The sequence below is a fragment of the Oryctolagus cuniculus genome, chromosome 4 (assembly GCF_051225735.1).
Source record: "Oryctolagus cuniculus isolate XC-2025 breed Fujian yellow rabbit chromosome 4, ASM5122573v1, whole genome shotgun sequence".
Classification (NCBI taxonomy): domain Eukaryota; kingdom Metazoa; phylum Chordata; class Mammalia; order Lagomorpha; family Leporidae; genus Oryctolagus; species Oryctolagus cuniculus.
In genome coordinates, this window is record NC_142870.1 from 155033235 (window position 1) to 155047088 (window position 13854).

General features: G+C 37.0%; 1 protein-coding gene across 1 annotated transcript in view; it reads left to right on the forward strand.

Annotated features, from left to right (window-relative positions):
• KCNH8 (potassium voltage-gated channel subfamily H member 8) overlaps positions 1-13854 on the forward strand; it is a 449001-nt gene that overhangs the window by 392075 nt on the left and 43072 nt on the right. Inside the window, exons 12-14 of the mRNA XM_002716200.6 lie at positions 5813-5851; positions 10104-10462; positions 11265-11371. Of these exons, the coding sequence (XP_002716246.1) occupies positions 5813-5851; positions 10104-10462; positions 11265-11371 (505 nt within the window). The remainder of the gene's footprint in view (positions 1-5812; positions 5852-10103; positions 10463-11264; positions 11372-13854) is intronic.

A 13854-nucleotide genomic window follows, 5' to 3' on the forward strand; every position in this document is an offset into this window, starting at 1 on the left:
CCTTTAGGGCTGATTCTGTGTTCAGAGTGCTACTTAAAGCTATTGTCATTCTATGGGTCTGTTGTATGGACTACTTCACATGTTGGAGCCTTCACTTTTTAATTCTGTCTATTATTGTTTCCAAACACATATCCCTATTTATATGATCAATTTAACACTTTATCTTATCTATATGGTCACTTTACCATTTGTTCATATCCATTTGATCTTTATATCTTTATTTTTATCAGTCAGCTAGAGGGATTTTGGGGTCCTATGGCTAACTGTTAAGCTGTACCCTTTGAAGTAGGTCCACAGGAATGTATGTAGTACTATACTGCTTTTCAGTTTCAAACTTCATACATTTCACAATTACAACTTTAGAATCTTGGTAATTCTTCCCACTGTGCCCTCCCTCACACACACACTCCCACCCTTTCCTCTTTCCTTTCTTATTTTTACTCTTATTCTTTACTAAGATCTGTTTACATTTAGCTTTATACATATATGATTAACTCTATATTAAGTACAGCATTCAATAAATAGTATGAAAGAGAAAAATATAAGGAAAATATTATAAAGGAAAAGATAAACAAAAATATAAAATAAGAAGCTGTTGCTCAACAGTCAAGAGAAGGGCTGTTCCAAATCATTGCTTTGTAAAGTGTCTATTTCATTTCCACATGTTGTCCTTAAGGTTCTCTGTTAGTTATCACAGGTCAGGGAGAACATACAGAATTTGTCCATTTGGGACTAGCTTGTTTCACTAAGTATGATATTTTCCAGTGCCCTTCATTTTGCTGCAAATGATCAGATTCATTTTCTTTTTAATGCTATATAGTAATCCATGTTGAACATATCCCATAATTTCTTTATCCAGTCTTTAGTTGATGGGTATTTGGGTTGATTGCATGTCTTTGCTATTGTGAATTGAGCTGCTATAAACATGGAGGTACAGATAGCTCTTACATATGCTGATTTCATTTCCCTTGGGTAGATTCCTAGGAATGGAATGGCTGGGTCGTATGGTAGGTCTAGAGTCAGACCTCTGAAGCATCTCCACACTGTCTTCCATAATGGCTTTACCAGTTTACATTCCCACCAAGTGGATTAGGGAACCTTTTTCCCCACATCCTTGCCAATGTTTGTTGTTTGTTGATTTCTGTATGAAAGCTATTCTAAAAAGGGTGAATTGAAATTTCAGTGTGGGTTTGATCTGCATTTCTGAGATGGCAAGCAATCTTGAACAATTTTTCATGTGTCTATTGGCCATTTGGATCTCCTCTTTTGAAAAATGTCTGTTTATGTCCTTTGACCATTTCTTTTCTTTTTTTTTTTCATGTTTAATCCCAGTGAGAGTCAAGTTGGGAATTGGTAATTTCTTCTTTTTTTTTTTTTTTTTTTTACAGAAGATCAGTTTAGTAGGCATTAAGTAAAGATTTCAACAGTTTTTACCCCCATAGAAACACAAAGTGAAATATACTGTTTGAGTACTCGTTATAGCATTAAGTCTCAATGTACAGCACATTAAGGACAGAGATCCTACATGAGGAGTAAGTGCACAGTGACTCCTGTTGTTGACTTTACAAATTGACACTCCTGTTTATGGCATCAGTAATCTCCCTATGCTCCAGTCATGAGTTTCCAAGGCTATGGAAGCCCCTTGAGTTCTCCAACTCTTATCTTGTTTAGACAAGGTCATAGTCAAAGTGGAGGTTCTCTCCTCCCTTCAGAGAAAGGTACCTCCTTCTTTGAAGACCTGTTCTTTCCACTGGGATCTCACTCACAGAGATCTTTCGTTTAGGGTGTTTTTTTTTCTTTTTTGCCAGAGTGTCTTGGCTTTCCATGCCTGAAATACTCTGATGGGCTTTTCAGGCAGATTGGAATGCCTTTAGGGCTGATTCTGAGGCCAGAGTGCTATTTAGGACATCTGCCATTCTATGAGTCTGCTGAGTATCTCGCTTCCCATGTTGGATCACTCTCCCCTTTATTTATTTATCGGTTAGTATTAGCAGGTACTAGACTTGACCATTTCTTAACCAGATTATTTTGTTGTTGTTGAGTTTCTTGATCTCTTTGAATATTCTGGTTATTAATGCTTTATCAGTTATACCATTGAAAAGATTTTCTCCCCCCCCCAAAAAAATGGCCCAAGTGCTTGGGCCCTGCACCCCATGGGAGACCAGGAGACGCACCTGGCTCCTGCTTTTGGATCAGCGCGGTGCACCGGCAGCAGCTTGCTGGCCGTGGCGGCCATTGGAGGGTGAACCAATGGCAAAGGAAGACCTTTCTCTCCATCTCTCTCTCTCACTTTCCACTCTGCCTGTCAAAAAAAAAAAAAAAAGAAAAAGAAAAAAGAAAAGATTTTCTCCCATTCTGTCTGTTGTCTCTTCACCTTGCTGATTGTTTTTTTTTTTTTTCGTAGCACAGAAGCTTCTCAATTTGATGTAATCCCACTTGTGAATTTTGTCTTTGATTGGCTGTATCTCTGGGGTCTTTTCCAAGACTTCTCTGTTTATGCTTATGTCTTGTAGGGTTTCCCCAATGTTCTCTAATAATTTGATAGTGTTGAGTCATAGATTTGGGTCTTTAATCAATTTTGAATGGATTTTGATGAAAGATGTCAAGTAAACGTCTTATTTCATGCTTCTGCATGTGGAAATCCAGTTTTCCCAGCAGCATTTGTTGAAGAGACTGTCCTTACTTTAGGAGTTGATTTTAGCTCCTTTGTCAAAGATAAGTTGGTTGTAGATGCTTGGATTGATTTCAGGTGTTTTTATTCTGTTCCATTAGTCTAATCCATCTATTTGTACCAGGCTGTTGTGATAATAACTGCCCAGAATTATGTTTTAAAATCTGGTATTGTGATCCCTCTAGCTTTGTTTTTGCTGTATAAGATTGCTTTAGCTATTCAAGGTCTCCCGTGTTTATATATGAATTTCAGCATCATTTTTCTATATCTGAGAAGAATGCCTTTGGTATTTTGATTGGTATCACATTTAATCTTTAAATTGGTTTTGGAAGAATGGACATTTTGATGATATTGATTTTTCAAATCCATGAGCATAGAAGATTTTTTCAATTTTTTATCTTCTTCTCTTTCTTTAATGTTTTGTAATTATCATTGAAGAGATATTTGACATCCTTGGTTAAGTTTATTCTATGGTATTTTGGGTTTTTTGTACCTATTGTGAATGGAATTGATTTTATAAGCTCTTTTTCAGCTGTGGCATTGTCTATGTATAGAAAGGCTGTTGATTTTTGTGTGTTGATCTTAAATACTGCTACATTTCCAAACTCTTCTATGAGTTCCAATAGTCTCTTAGTGGGGTCTTTTGGATCCCCTATGTGCAGATCATGTCATCTGCATCTAGGAATAGTTTCACTTCCTCATTCCCAATTTGTATCCCTTTTATTTCTTTTTCTTGTCTACTGGCCATGGCTAGAATTTCCAGGAATATATTGAAAAGCAGTGGTGGGAGTGGGCACACTTGTCTGGGTCCAGATCTCAGTGGGATTGCTTCGAACTGTTCAATAGGACACGGGCTGTGGGTTTGTCACAAATTGCCTTGATTGTGCTGAGAAATGTTCCTTCTATTCCCAGTTTGCTTGAAGATTTCATCATGAAGGCATGTTGTATTTTGTCTAATGCTTTCTCTGCATCTATTGAGATAATCATATGGTTTTTGTTCTTCAATTTGTTAATGTGATGTATCATGTTGATTGATTTGCGAATGTTGAACCATCCCTACATACCAGGGATAAATACCCCTTGATTTAGGTGATTGATCTTTCTGATGTGTTGTTTGATTCTATTTGCTTGTATTTTGTTGAGGATTTTTGCATCTATGTTCATCAGAGAGATTGGTCTGTAGTTCTCTTTCTCTGTTGTATCTTTTTCAGGTTTGGGAATTAAGATGATACTGGCTTCATAGAAAGAATTTTGGAGCATTTCCTCCTTTTCCATTTGTTATGAAAAGCTTGAGAAGAATTAGAACTTGTTCTTCTTTAAATGTTTGGCAGAACACAGTGGTGAAGCCATTCAATCTTGGGTTTTTCTTTGTTGGGAGGGTCCTCATTACTGATTCGAGTTTTGTCTCAGTTATTGGTCTGTTTAGGCTTTCTTTGTCTTCATGGCTCACATAGGTCATATGTGCCCAGGAACCTATCCATTTGTTTTAGGTTTCCCGTTTTGGCATCCAGTTCTTTGTAGTAATTTCTGATGATCTTTTTATTTCTGTGGTGTCTATTGCTACATTTCCTTTTTCATCTCTGATTTTGCTAATTTGGGTCTTCTCCCTACTTTTTTTGGTTAGTTGAGCCAATGGTGTCTCAATTTTATTTATTTATTTTTTTGAAAAACCAGTCTTGATTTTACTGATCTTTATATTATTTTATTGATTTCGATTTTGTTGATTTCTTTTCTAATTTTAATTATTTCTGTTCTCCCACTTGTTTTGGGTTTGGTTTCCTGTATGTTTCTAGGTACTTGAGATGCATTGGTACATTGTTTATTTGGTGCCTTTCCAATTTATTGATGTAAGCTCCAATTGCTATAAACTATACTCTTAACACTGCTTTTGCTGTATCCCATAAATTTTGAATTGTTGTGTTGTCACTTCCACTTATTTCAGAAATTTTTTTGATTTCTTTTTTGATTTCCTCTATGACTTCTATGTACTTCATTCAGGAGAGGGAGGGAAGGGCAGCCTCCCTAATTGTTCATTTATTTTTTCCCCACATGAAACTTCAAAAGCAGTTCTCCAAGCTCTCCCTCCCACTGCTATCCATAGCTCCATAAGCATGCGGTTTTCCCCATCACCTGGTCTACCACACCAGTGCTGTCCTCACCAGGATTGAACCTCCATTGTTTTTTTTTTTTTTTTAATTTGCTCTTTTGACATGGACCTGGACCATCTCTGTTGTTCTTTCTGGGTTTCCCACTGCAAAGTCCCCATGGCTTTATGTCAGTCATGTAGTTCCTATCCTTCTGTGAATTATTAATTTTGTCCCATGTGATTCAGACCATCCTGTCACTATTCCACCATCTTGGAACTCCCAAAGCTTAAGCTTTTGTAAGATACATATTTATCCCATATTTTAGCATCTCTGAAATTGAGATCTATATTTTAATTAATGGCATGCCACAATTTGATTGACAGCATTTTTTTCTTTTTGCAATCAATGGGATCTTAGAATCAATTGAAGAGGGGATTAGATTCCTCAGTATGCTTAATCCTATTTCAGAAGGAACACTAAAATAAATCAAACAAATGGGACATAACAGAGACATCAATCTCACCAGTATTCAGTCAAGAAGGGAAGGAATAAATATAGAATAACAGAGAGATTAAATCAATGAAGATCACATAGAACCACAGAGAAAGATCTGTAAAAGTGAGCAAATTTAGAAAAAGAGCAGGAAAGAAGAATAGAGAGATGGAATGCATAAAGAAGAAGAGAAAGTGAAGCATCAAGGTGGAAAATATAACCGACAAGTCTACTGCTGTAATCATTATTTCCTAGGTGTGTGTGTCCTGTGGCAGACATTGAACTTTCTGTCTGTTTTCATTACATACATTGGTCAGTAGGGGTCTTAGAGCATGCAGTGTGGCAGGTGTTCTCAGTACCTTCCAGAAAATATTTTCTCTTCTGTGCCATATATAGGTAGACCCACAGGAGTGGCCCCATCCCAATCACAAACACACACACACACACACTCCCTAAACATTCCTATCTTTCCACTGCCTCTGACATGTTGATATTTCATTCAAAAAGAAAAAACACTGTAAATGTCTTAAATGAAGGCTAACACTTCCGTTTGTTCTTTCAGGTGATAACAAGATTATCGAACAAATCTACAGTCCCACAGGTATGGCTTGTGCTAAAGAACAAAATTGTACCTACATTTTGAAGAATTTCTAATAAATCTGTCTTCCCCTTCAGGATTTTGTGTATTTATATTTTACTTCCTATAACTGGTTTCCTAATGAGAGATGTGATGACTGACTTTCTTGAGTTGGAGTATAATGTAATATTGAAATGCATCTCTCTGTATTAAGTGTAAAGTATTTTTCACTAAAGTGTGCCAAAAGTAGCAAAGTCCTAAAGTATTGATCTTAGAAGTGTTTTTGCTTGGTCTGAAAATTGTTAGGCACATTTTTTATGTATGCATACAATTTCTTGCAAGTATCTATAACATTTAAAATATGGTTCAGAGATATCCAGGAAAGAGCTTCGCTTCTTCTAAAATAATCTCAACTTTTAAGGAACTTCTGATTTCATTGAAAACTTTCTCAAAGAAACACAGCTTTCTCAAATTTATTAGCTAGACCTTTCTTACTAGTAATCCAGCAACAGGAATCTTGTCAACAGCTTCTTTCCTTGCTTTGTACTTCTTTTAAAGTAGACAACACACATACTCAGAGTGGCAAAAACATACCCAAGTATACACATGCATGAGCACTTAGAAACTCAGGCACACCTACAGGCACACAAATAGACCCAACTATGTCATATATTACAAAAAAAATGATGATTTACTGAAAATGGTAAGGAGGGCAAATAGGGTTTACTTTTAATACTTTACAGAGAAACTTCTTAAACGGCTTTTAAAGTACCTGAGTGCTTCAAGCAAGTTTTTCTTTGGTCTTATTTGTCTTCTCATCTCTACAAAGTGCCACCTCAGTAATCAGCAAAATAGTCTTAATGTTTTGACTCTTTTCACTAGATAACCTTTCCTCACTGCAGCATTGCTTTTTTCCCAAACTTTCCTTGGCTCCATGACTTGTGGAGAACATTCTTACCTATTTTTTTTATTTTCCAATTTGAAATTTTTACCCATTGAAAGAACTCTGTGGAGGAAGATACATACCAAGAATAAAACATCTTTTACTTTCAACAGAAAAATCCTTCTATAGAATGTAGGCTGAAGCTCATTGGCAATGTTAAAAAAAAAAAAAAAAAACAAACAAATGACAGAATTTTCAAGACAAAGATATTTCTTTCTTTCTCATGGAACAGTCCAGAGATGGAAAATTTGACTACTTTAGTGAATCAATATAGTCCCAGGATTTCTTCCTTTTGCTTCATCATCTTCAGCATATGGCTACATTCATCAAGATCTCCTCATTATCTAAGGTACTTGCTGAACATCCATCTCTTGCATCCAAATTTCAGAAACCAGAGAAATGTAAGAGTTGGATAAAAGCTTTTCAGTTTCTAAAAGCATTCCTAAAAGTTTATTGAAGCTTGTGCATATAGAAGCCATGATCCCAGAACTTTGCTTCACATCCAGAAGCTGAGAAAAGTGCTCATCGGACAAGGGGCATTACTAAGAGTTCTGTTAACTAAGAAAGAGAGGTTGCATAAAATAGAGGTCACCCATACTCTCTGATATATCTTCCTTGATAGAAATGTTATTCCCATTGTTCTATGATCATCATCATAATTGCTTTGGCAAACATTTATTGAACTCTTTACACATTGTAAATGCTTAATTTCCATTGTCTAACATCTAATGTTTTCCTTACACCATCCCTAATTTACAGGTGAGATAACCAAGACATTTAATATCTACAGTACTTGCTGGAGTTCACAACTGTTCAGCCACACAACTATAAGAACTCTGTAACTAAGAGTCCATGCATTCAACTGCTGAACTCTTCTGCTTCCCCCTTAGTAAAGAGAGAGATCCAACTGGATCTAGTCATTTGTGAGCTTGAAGTAATTATCCCAACAAAATGCCATGGACTGCATTTGAGATTTCTTTTAAAATGGATATAAAACTTCATTGCCTGTATGAAAATGTTTTCCAGGAAGACAGTGAAGGGATAGGTCACATGAGGTGGGAGAAAGCTATGGCTGAGCCCTGTGACAGTGTATAACAGGTGAATCTAGCTACCCAAGTGAGGCAGGGTTTCCTACACAGAGAAAACAGGAGAATATAACTGGTCCTCTTGCATAGTTGCCAATACTGGGCTAGGTGCTTAGTCATATAAAAAATAGGTCCCTTCTGCAAGAGGTTAGGTGAGATCACTCATTCTTTTTGGAAGTAATGACTGTTCCCTTGATTGCAAAAGTCAGTATCCAAGCAACTAATTGAAGGCACCAGATCACCATGACAGAATGGAAGTAGGACATTTAAACGAATCTGAAGAACTAAAAATGCTTGGTAGACTATTAGTCTGGAGATTATTAAAGCCAACAGAGCTTTCCTGAAACAAAGGAATGGTTAAATTGGCAATGCAAATACAAAAGGAGTCTAATTAGAGAATGTGCTCATTGTTTCTCATTTCTTTGATAAGTTTGCCCTGCTATGTCTTTAGCTATTTAAGCTAATTTTTCTATACCATAATGCTAATATACAAATGTTCCCTTAAAATTCCAGCAGTTCTGATTTTATTAAAAGGACAATCCATTAAATACTTTGAAAAACAAAAGGCAAACAAATAAAAGCAACATCATGAGTATCTCAAAAAAGAATTTTCGGCTTCACTGTTAACAAAACTAAGGACACCTGCTTGGAAAGATGAGGCTAGGGATGCCATTTACTTGGGAAATTTTGAGCCATTAACATTAGAATAGAATTGGTAGCTATGGTCACCGCAGTTCTTTTTCACCTCTATCATTACAACTGTTATAGATATAGCAAGATCTATATCTACCCATGAATAAACTCTTGAAGTCATAATCATGTAAATCATGAGTTTTAAATAGTAACCCAGAGATTTTTACCTGATATCTTATTTTTATTATAAATTATTCGTGAGCCAGTAAAATTGATTGTATCTTCAAAAGAAAGTGATACACAGAAAAATGAATCAAGTTCTTTTGGAAAAGTTTAAAATGTGTCTATGGCAAAACAGTAAGCATGCTGTGATAATGACTCTGTTGAGGGCATTACACCTTAGCTTTTGCTGCCTTTTCTGCTCTTTCCTTGCAACATCACCTCTTCAAAGCAAGATCAGGTGGTTTGCACTATTTCTTGCTTGCGACTGGTGAGAGCAAACAGAGTAGAAAGCAGGGAGGCTGAGATACTTCCAGTCTTCTTTCATCCATGTGATCCAAGATAGGAAATAATTTTTCTCAAGGATAATACAATTTCAATGGCTGATATCCATTTAAAAATGCATTTGATACACACTAAGAATAAAAACAAGGACCAAGACTCTCCATTAAAATGTAAAAGGTTTTTATTCCCAGGAGCATGCTGTTGTACACTATTAAAAATAATAGGTTGATTAAAATCTAGATGCAAATATGGTAAAAAATTCACCTTTCACACAGCTCTACATCAAGAGAATTTAAAACACCAAAGTGAGACTAAAGTTAAAAAAGCAGAGAGGAGAAACCTGGAAAAGGACAAAAGTGAGGAGACTTTCTTTTTTTTATTTGACAGAGTTAGAGACAGTGAGAGAGAGAGAGAGAGAAAGGTCTTCCTTCCGTTTCCAATGGGTCACTCCCCAAATGGCCACTATGGCCGGTGCTGCGCCGATCTAAAGCCGGGAGCCAGGTGCTTCCTCCTGGTCTCCCATGCAGGTGCAGGGGTCCAAGCACTTGGGCCATCCTCCACTGCCTTCCCGGGGCCACAGCAGAGAGCTGGACTGGAAGAGGAGCAACTGGGACTAGAACCCGGCGCCCATATGGGATGCCGGTGCCTCAGGCAGAGGATTAACCAATTGAGCTATGGTGCCTGCCCCAGGAGACTTTCAATACCTGAAAAAATAATAACGAAAACTGAAAAACCTCAGTTTTAATGAGAGGTGAATTTCTTTTTTTTTTTTTTCATTTTCAATTCTCTTTATATACAGAAGATCAGTTTAGCATACATTAAGTAAAGGTTTCAACAGTTTGCTCCCACACAGAAACATAAAGTGAAAAATACTGTTTGAGTACTAGTTATAGCATTAAATCTCAATGTACAGCACACTAAGGACAGAGATCCTACATGAGGAGTAAGTGTACAGTGACTCCTGTTGTTGACTTAACAAATTGACACTCTTGTTTATGGCATCAGTAATCTAAAGGATTTGGTTTTGTTCATATAAAGAACTCCAGCATGAATGATGTATCTATTAAGAGATCTTTGTATCTGTACTAATCTATATTATCCACTGATTTAGTCAGAGCCCAAGGGAAATGGTAGCATCAAGAAGAGACTCCCATCCATTGTAGAAGATGAGGAGGAGGAAGAGGACGGGGAGGAAGAAGAGACAGCGTCCCTCTCTCCCATCTATACAAGGGGATCCTCCTCTTCTCGCAGCAAGAAGATTGGGAGCAACAAAAGTTACCTAGGACTAAGCTTAAAGCAGCTGGCCTCAGGAACAGTGCCATTTCACTCACCTATCAGAGTCTCCAGTTCAAATTCCCCCAAAGCCAAGCAAGAGACTGATCCTCCTAATCATGGTAAAAGAAAAGAGAAGAACTTGAAATTGCAGCTTTCAACCTTGAATAGTGTTGGGCCCCCAGACCTCAGTCCAAGGTAAGAGTTCACATCATGTAATCTTTCTCTTGGTAAAATGTTACTGTTTATACAGACTGGTACCTGTCTATTAAATTATCAAACCTGGGAATTTCCACGACAAAGGTGCCAAGCCTGAATTCTGCACACAGTAGGTTAGATCCTATTTACCAAGAAAAGAAAACTAGTTAAACTCCTGATACTTATTTTAATACCATTATTTAACTCTTACATTCAGCCTTTTGACCAAGACTAGAGTGGAAGTGTCATTAAATTTATTTTCTTTGATGCTGTGACCATTAGGTTAAAACATTTTCTCCTGGGTAGAGCATTGTTTTTAACCTGAATTTAGGTTAAAGGACTTCTATCTATTAAAGATTTAATCTAAGAATAAATGAGTCTACACTCTACAGTAATGCTGTCCAATAGATGTATAATGTAAGGTAAAATTGGGAGCCACATATGTAATTAAAACTTTAAAAAGTTAAAAGAGTTTTAATAAAGCATTTAATTTAATACAAAGTATCTTTATTATAATTTTAAATGTGAACAATATAAAGTAATTAATGCAATAATTTGCATGACTTTTTAAATGTTAAAAAACTTGTGCATATTTATTTTTGTAGCACAGAGGAATTTGAACTAACCACGTTCCACATTGCTGGTATTCAGTTCCAGGCTACATAAGTCTCATGGCTGCCATAGTGCAGATAACTGCTCTAGACTCTCTAGATATTTAGCACAATGTTTTCTAAGTCTTCTAGATTTACAAGAACCCATAAATATAAATGCACAACCAACCAATTCCCTTTATTATATATAGAATTGTTGATGGGATTGAAGATGGAAACAGCAGTGAAGAAAGTCAGACTTTTGACTTTGGCTCTGAACGTATCAAACCAGAGCTCAGAATTTCTCCTCCAATTGGAGGTAAGTTCTATTTTCAATCTTCTCTCAATTGACAATATTTGCTGTCAACTTGTAATATATGGCATTGGCATTTCATTGTTGCCTTTCTGTTCTTAGAATATTCTCCCTGTGATAGAAGTTTACCAATGCTATTGAACAATGGATGTGAGTCTGTGCCATCTCAAAGTTATTAAGAATTGTTTGTAATTGTTCTTCCGTCCAAGTTAAATGACCTGTTTATCAGCTAAGGTAAATGGTGTTAGAAGATGCGAATTACTACTGGTCATTAGAGAGTAGCCATGTTCTCCTGGTGTACATTCAGGGAGTTTATCTTGAGGAAATGCCATGCTGGTTGTGTACTATAAGAATGTTGCCTGTGGGACCAGCATTGTGGTGTAGCAGTGAAAGGAGCCGCCTGCTATGCCAGCATCTTATCCCTACTAATGACCTGTGAAAGCAGCAGAAGAGGGCCAAAGTATTTGGGGCCCTGCCACAAGCATGCAAGATCTGGAAGAAGCCCCTGGCTTCTGGCTTCAGCCTGGCCCAGCCCTGACCATTGTGGCCACCTGGGAAGTGAATCAGCAGATGGAAGATCTTTCTCCTTCTTTCTCTATAACTCTGACATTCAAATAAATAAATAAATCTTTATTTAAAAAAATCTTGTTGGTTATATTTAATAATTATTTAGTGAGAGGCTAGGTTATTACAATATGTCAGGAGTTAATTTCAGAAGGATAAAGCATGTTGGAAATAATGAGGACCATATGAAGTGCTAGCTTCTACTGATGGAGATTAGTATAAAAGTACCACCAAATCCAGCCTAGACCTCTCTTCTTTTCAGTCATGAATTAACTGCCCATTAAAAGGAGTCTAGTAACATGATGAAAGCCATACATGACAAACTCTAAAAAAGACATGCACATATTTGATGAAGACAAAAATGAGAAGTACTAAACAGGCATAGGAAATCCAAAGTAATTGTCAGAGGCAAGGCTAGTAACCCTCTGCTAACCCTTTCCTTCCTTCCCACCAAGACCAGAGATCCTTGGATCAGGATTTACTGCTAATTAGCCTATCTCTTTGGAAAAAGCTAAACCCAAGAAAGATATTTGCATGTATAGTTCTGCAGGTGTGTTGCAGTCTGGGATACTACCAGTATTTCATCTCAGTCAGCATTTCTTCCTGACATTGATCACCTTCTGGGGAATTGCAGGGTCTTCATAAGACTTCTTGGTGGTGTGTGTGGGGTGAGGAGAGTACAAGAAGTTCAATCTTGACTCGTTAATTCAACTGACTTACATATGTTGTTGTTACTCTGCTTAAGGCAATGTCCAAAGAAATCAAATTACAATACATTGGTTTATTAGCCACGAAAGCTTTCATAAGTGTCAATTGGAAGTTTTCTTTTTTGGCTCACCTGGAGAAAATTCAGAGAATTTCACCAGGTCTATCCACGTTTTTTTGGTCTCACCACCCACTTAGCTTCCTCCTTTCCTTTTCTGTGTCATCTACCCCTCCACTATCTATCCAAGCAACAAATTTGCCACATAACACCAGCTAAGCCTCTCTCAGGCTTTTTAGTCTCACTGATATAATTTTTTCCTGGCCATATCTCATGCCTGTATTACTATTAAGGTCTCTTCTCTGGTTTCACTATTTTCTGTATGGAGTGAACTTTTTAAAACCGCAAATTTATTTGTATTTCTTTACTTTCATGCTTTAAAATCCTGAACTGACTTATTAATTATTGCAAGTTACTTTTTAAATGTCTTGTTTCATGCTATATGCTCCAATATTATTATTCAATGGTGTCTAAAAGATTTATTCACTTATTTTGAAAGAGTTACAGAGAGACAGACAGACACACACACACACACACAAATACACACACACACACACACTGGGCGGGGAGAGATATCTTCCATCTGCTGGTTCACTCTACAAATGGCTGCAATGATCAGCACTGGGTGGGGTTGAAGCCAGGACCCAGGAGCTTCATCCATCTCCCACATGGGTTTCAGGGACCAAAGCACTTGTGTTATCTTCTGCTGCTTTCCCTGGCTGTTAGCAGGGAGATGGATCAAAAGTGGAGCAGCCAGGACATGAACTGATGCCCTTGGGGGGATGACAGGATGGCAGACATTGGCTTAACCCACTATACCCCAAGATGAATGGATTTCCACTGAAAAATATCACTGCAAAATGCGATTTGGGACTCTGCGTTGGGCCAGTTTGAGTAACTTTTCTTCCTTCAGAAATAAATTTTTTATTCATAATTTATCAAAATTAGGATGTTCATATGATAAGAGATATAGATCTTAATATAGATATAGCTGTATTCTGCCAAATATTTTCCACTACAGCTAGCACTGACTCATCTGTACATTTTGTCTCTGACAGAAATAAATATGTCTAGAAGAGTAATGCCAAAAAAAAAGGTAGAAAAGAGGGAAATGGGAGAAATTACCTTTTAGAATGACATAGGAAGAGACAGGAAACACACA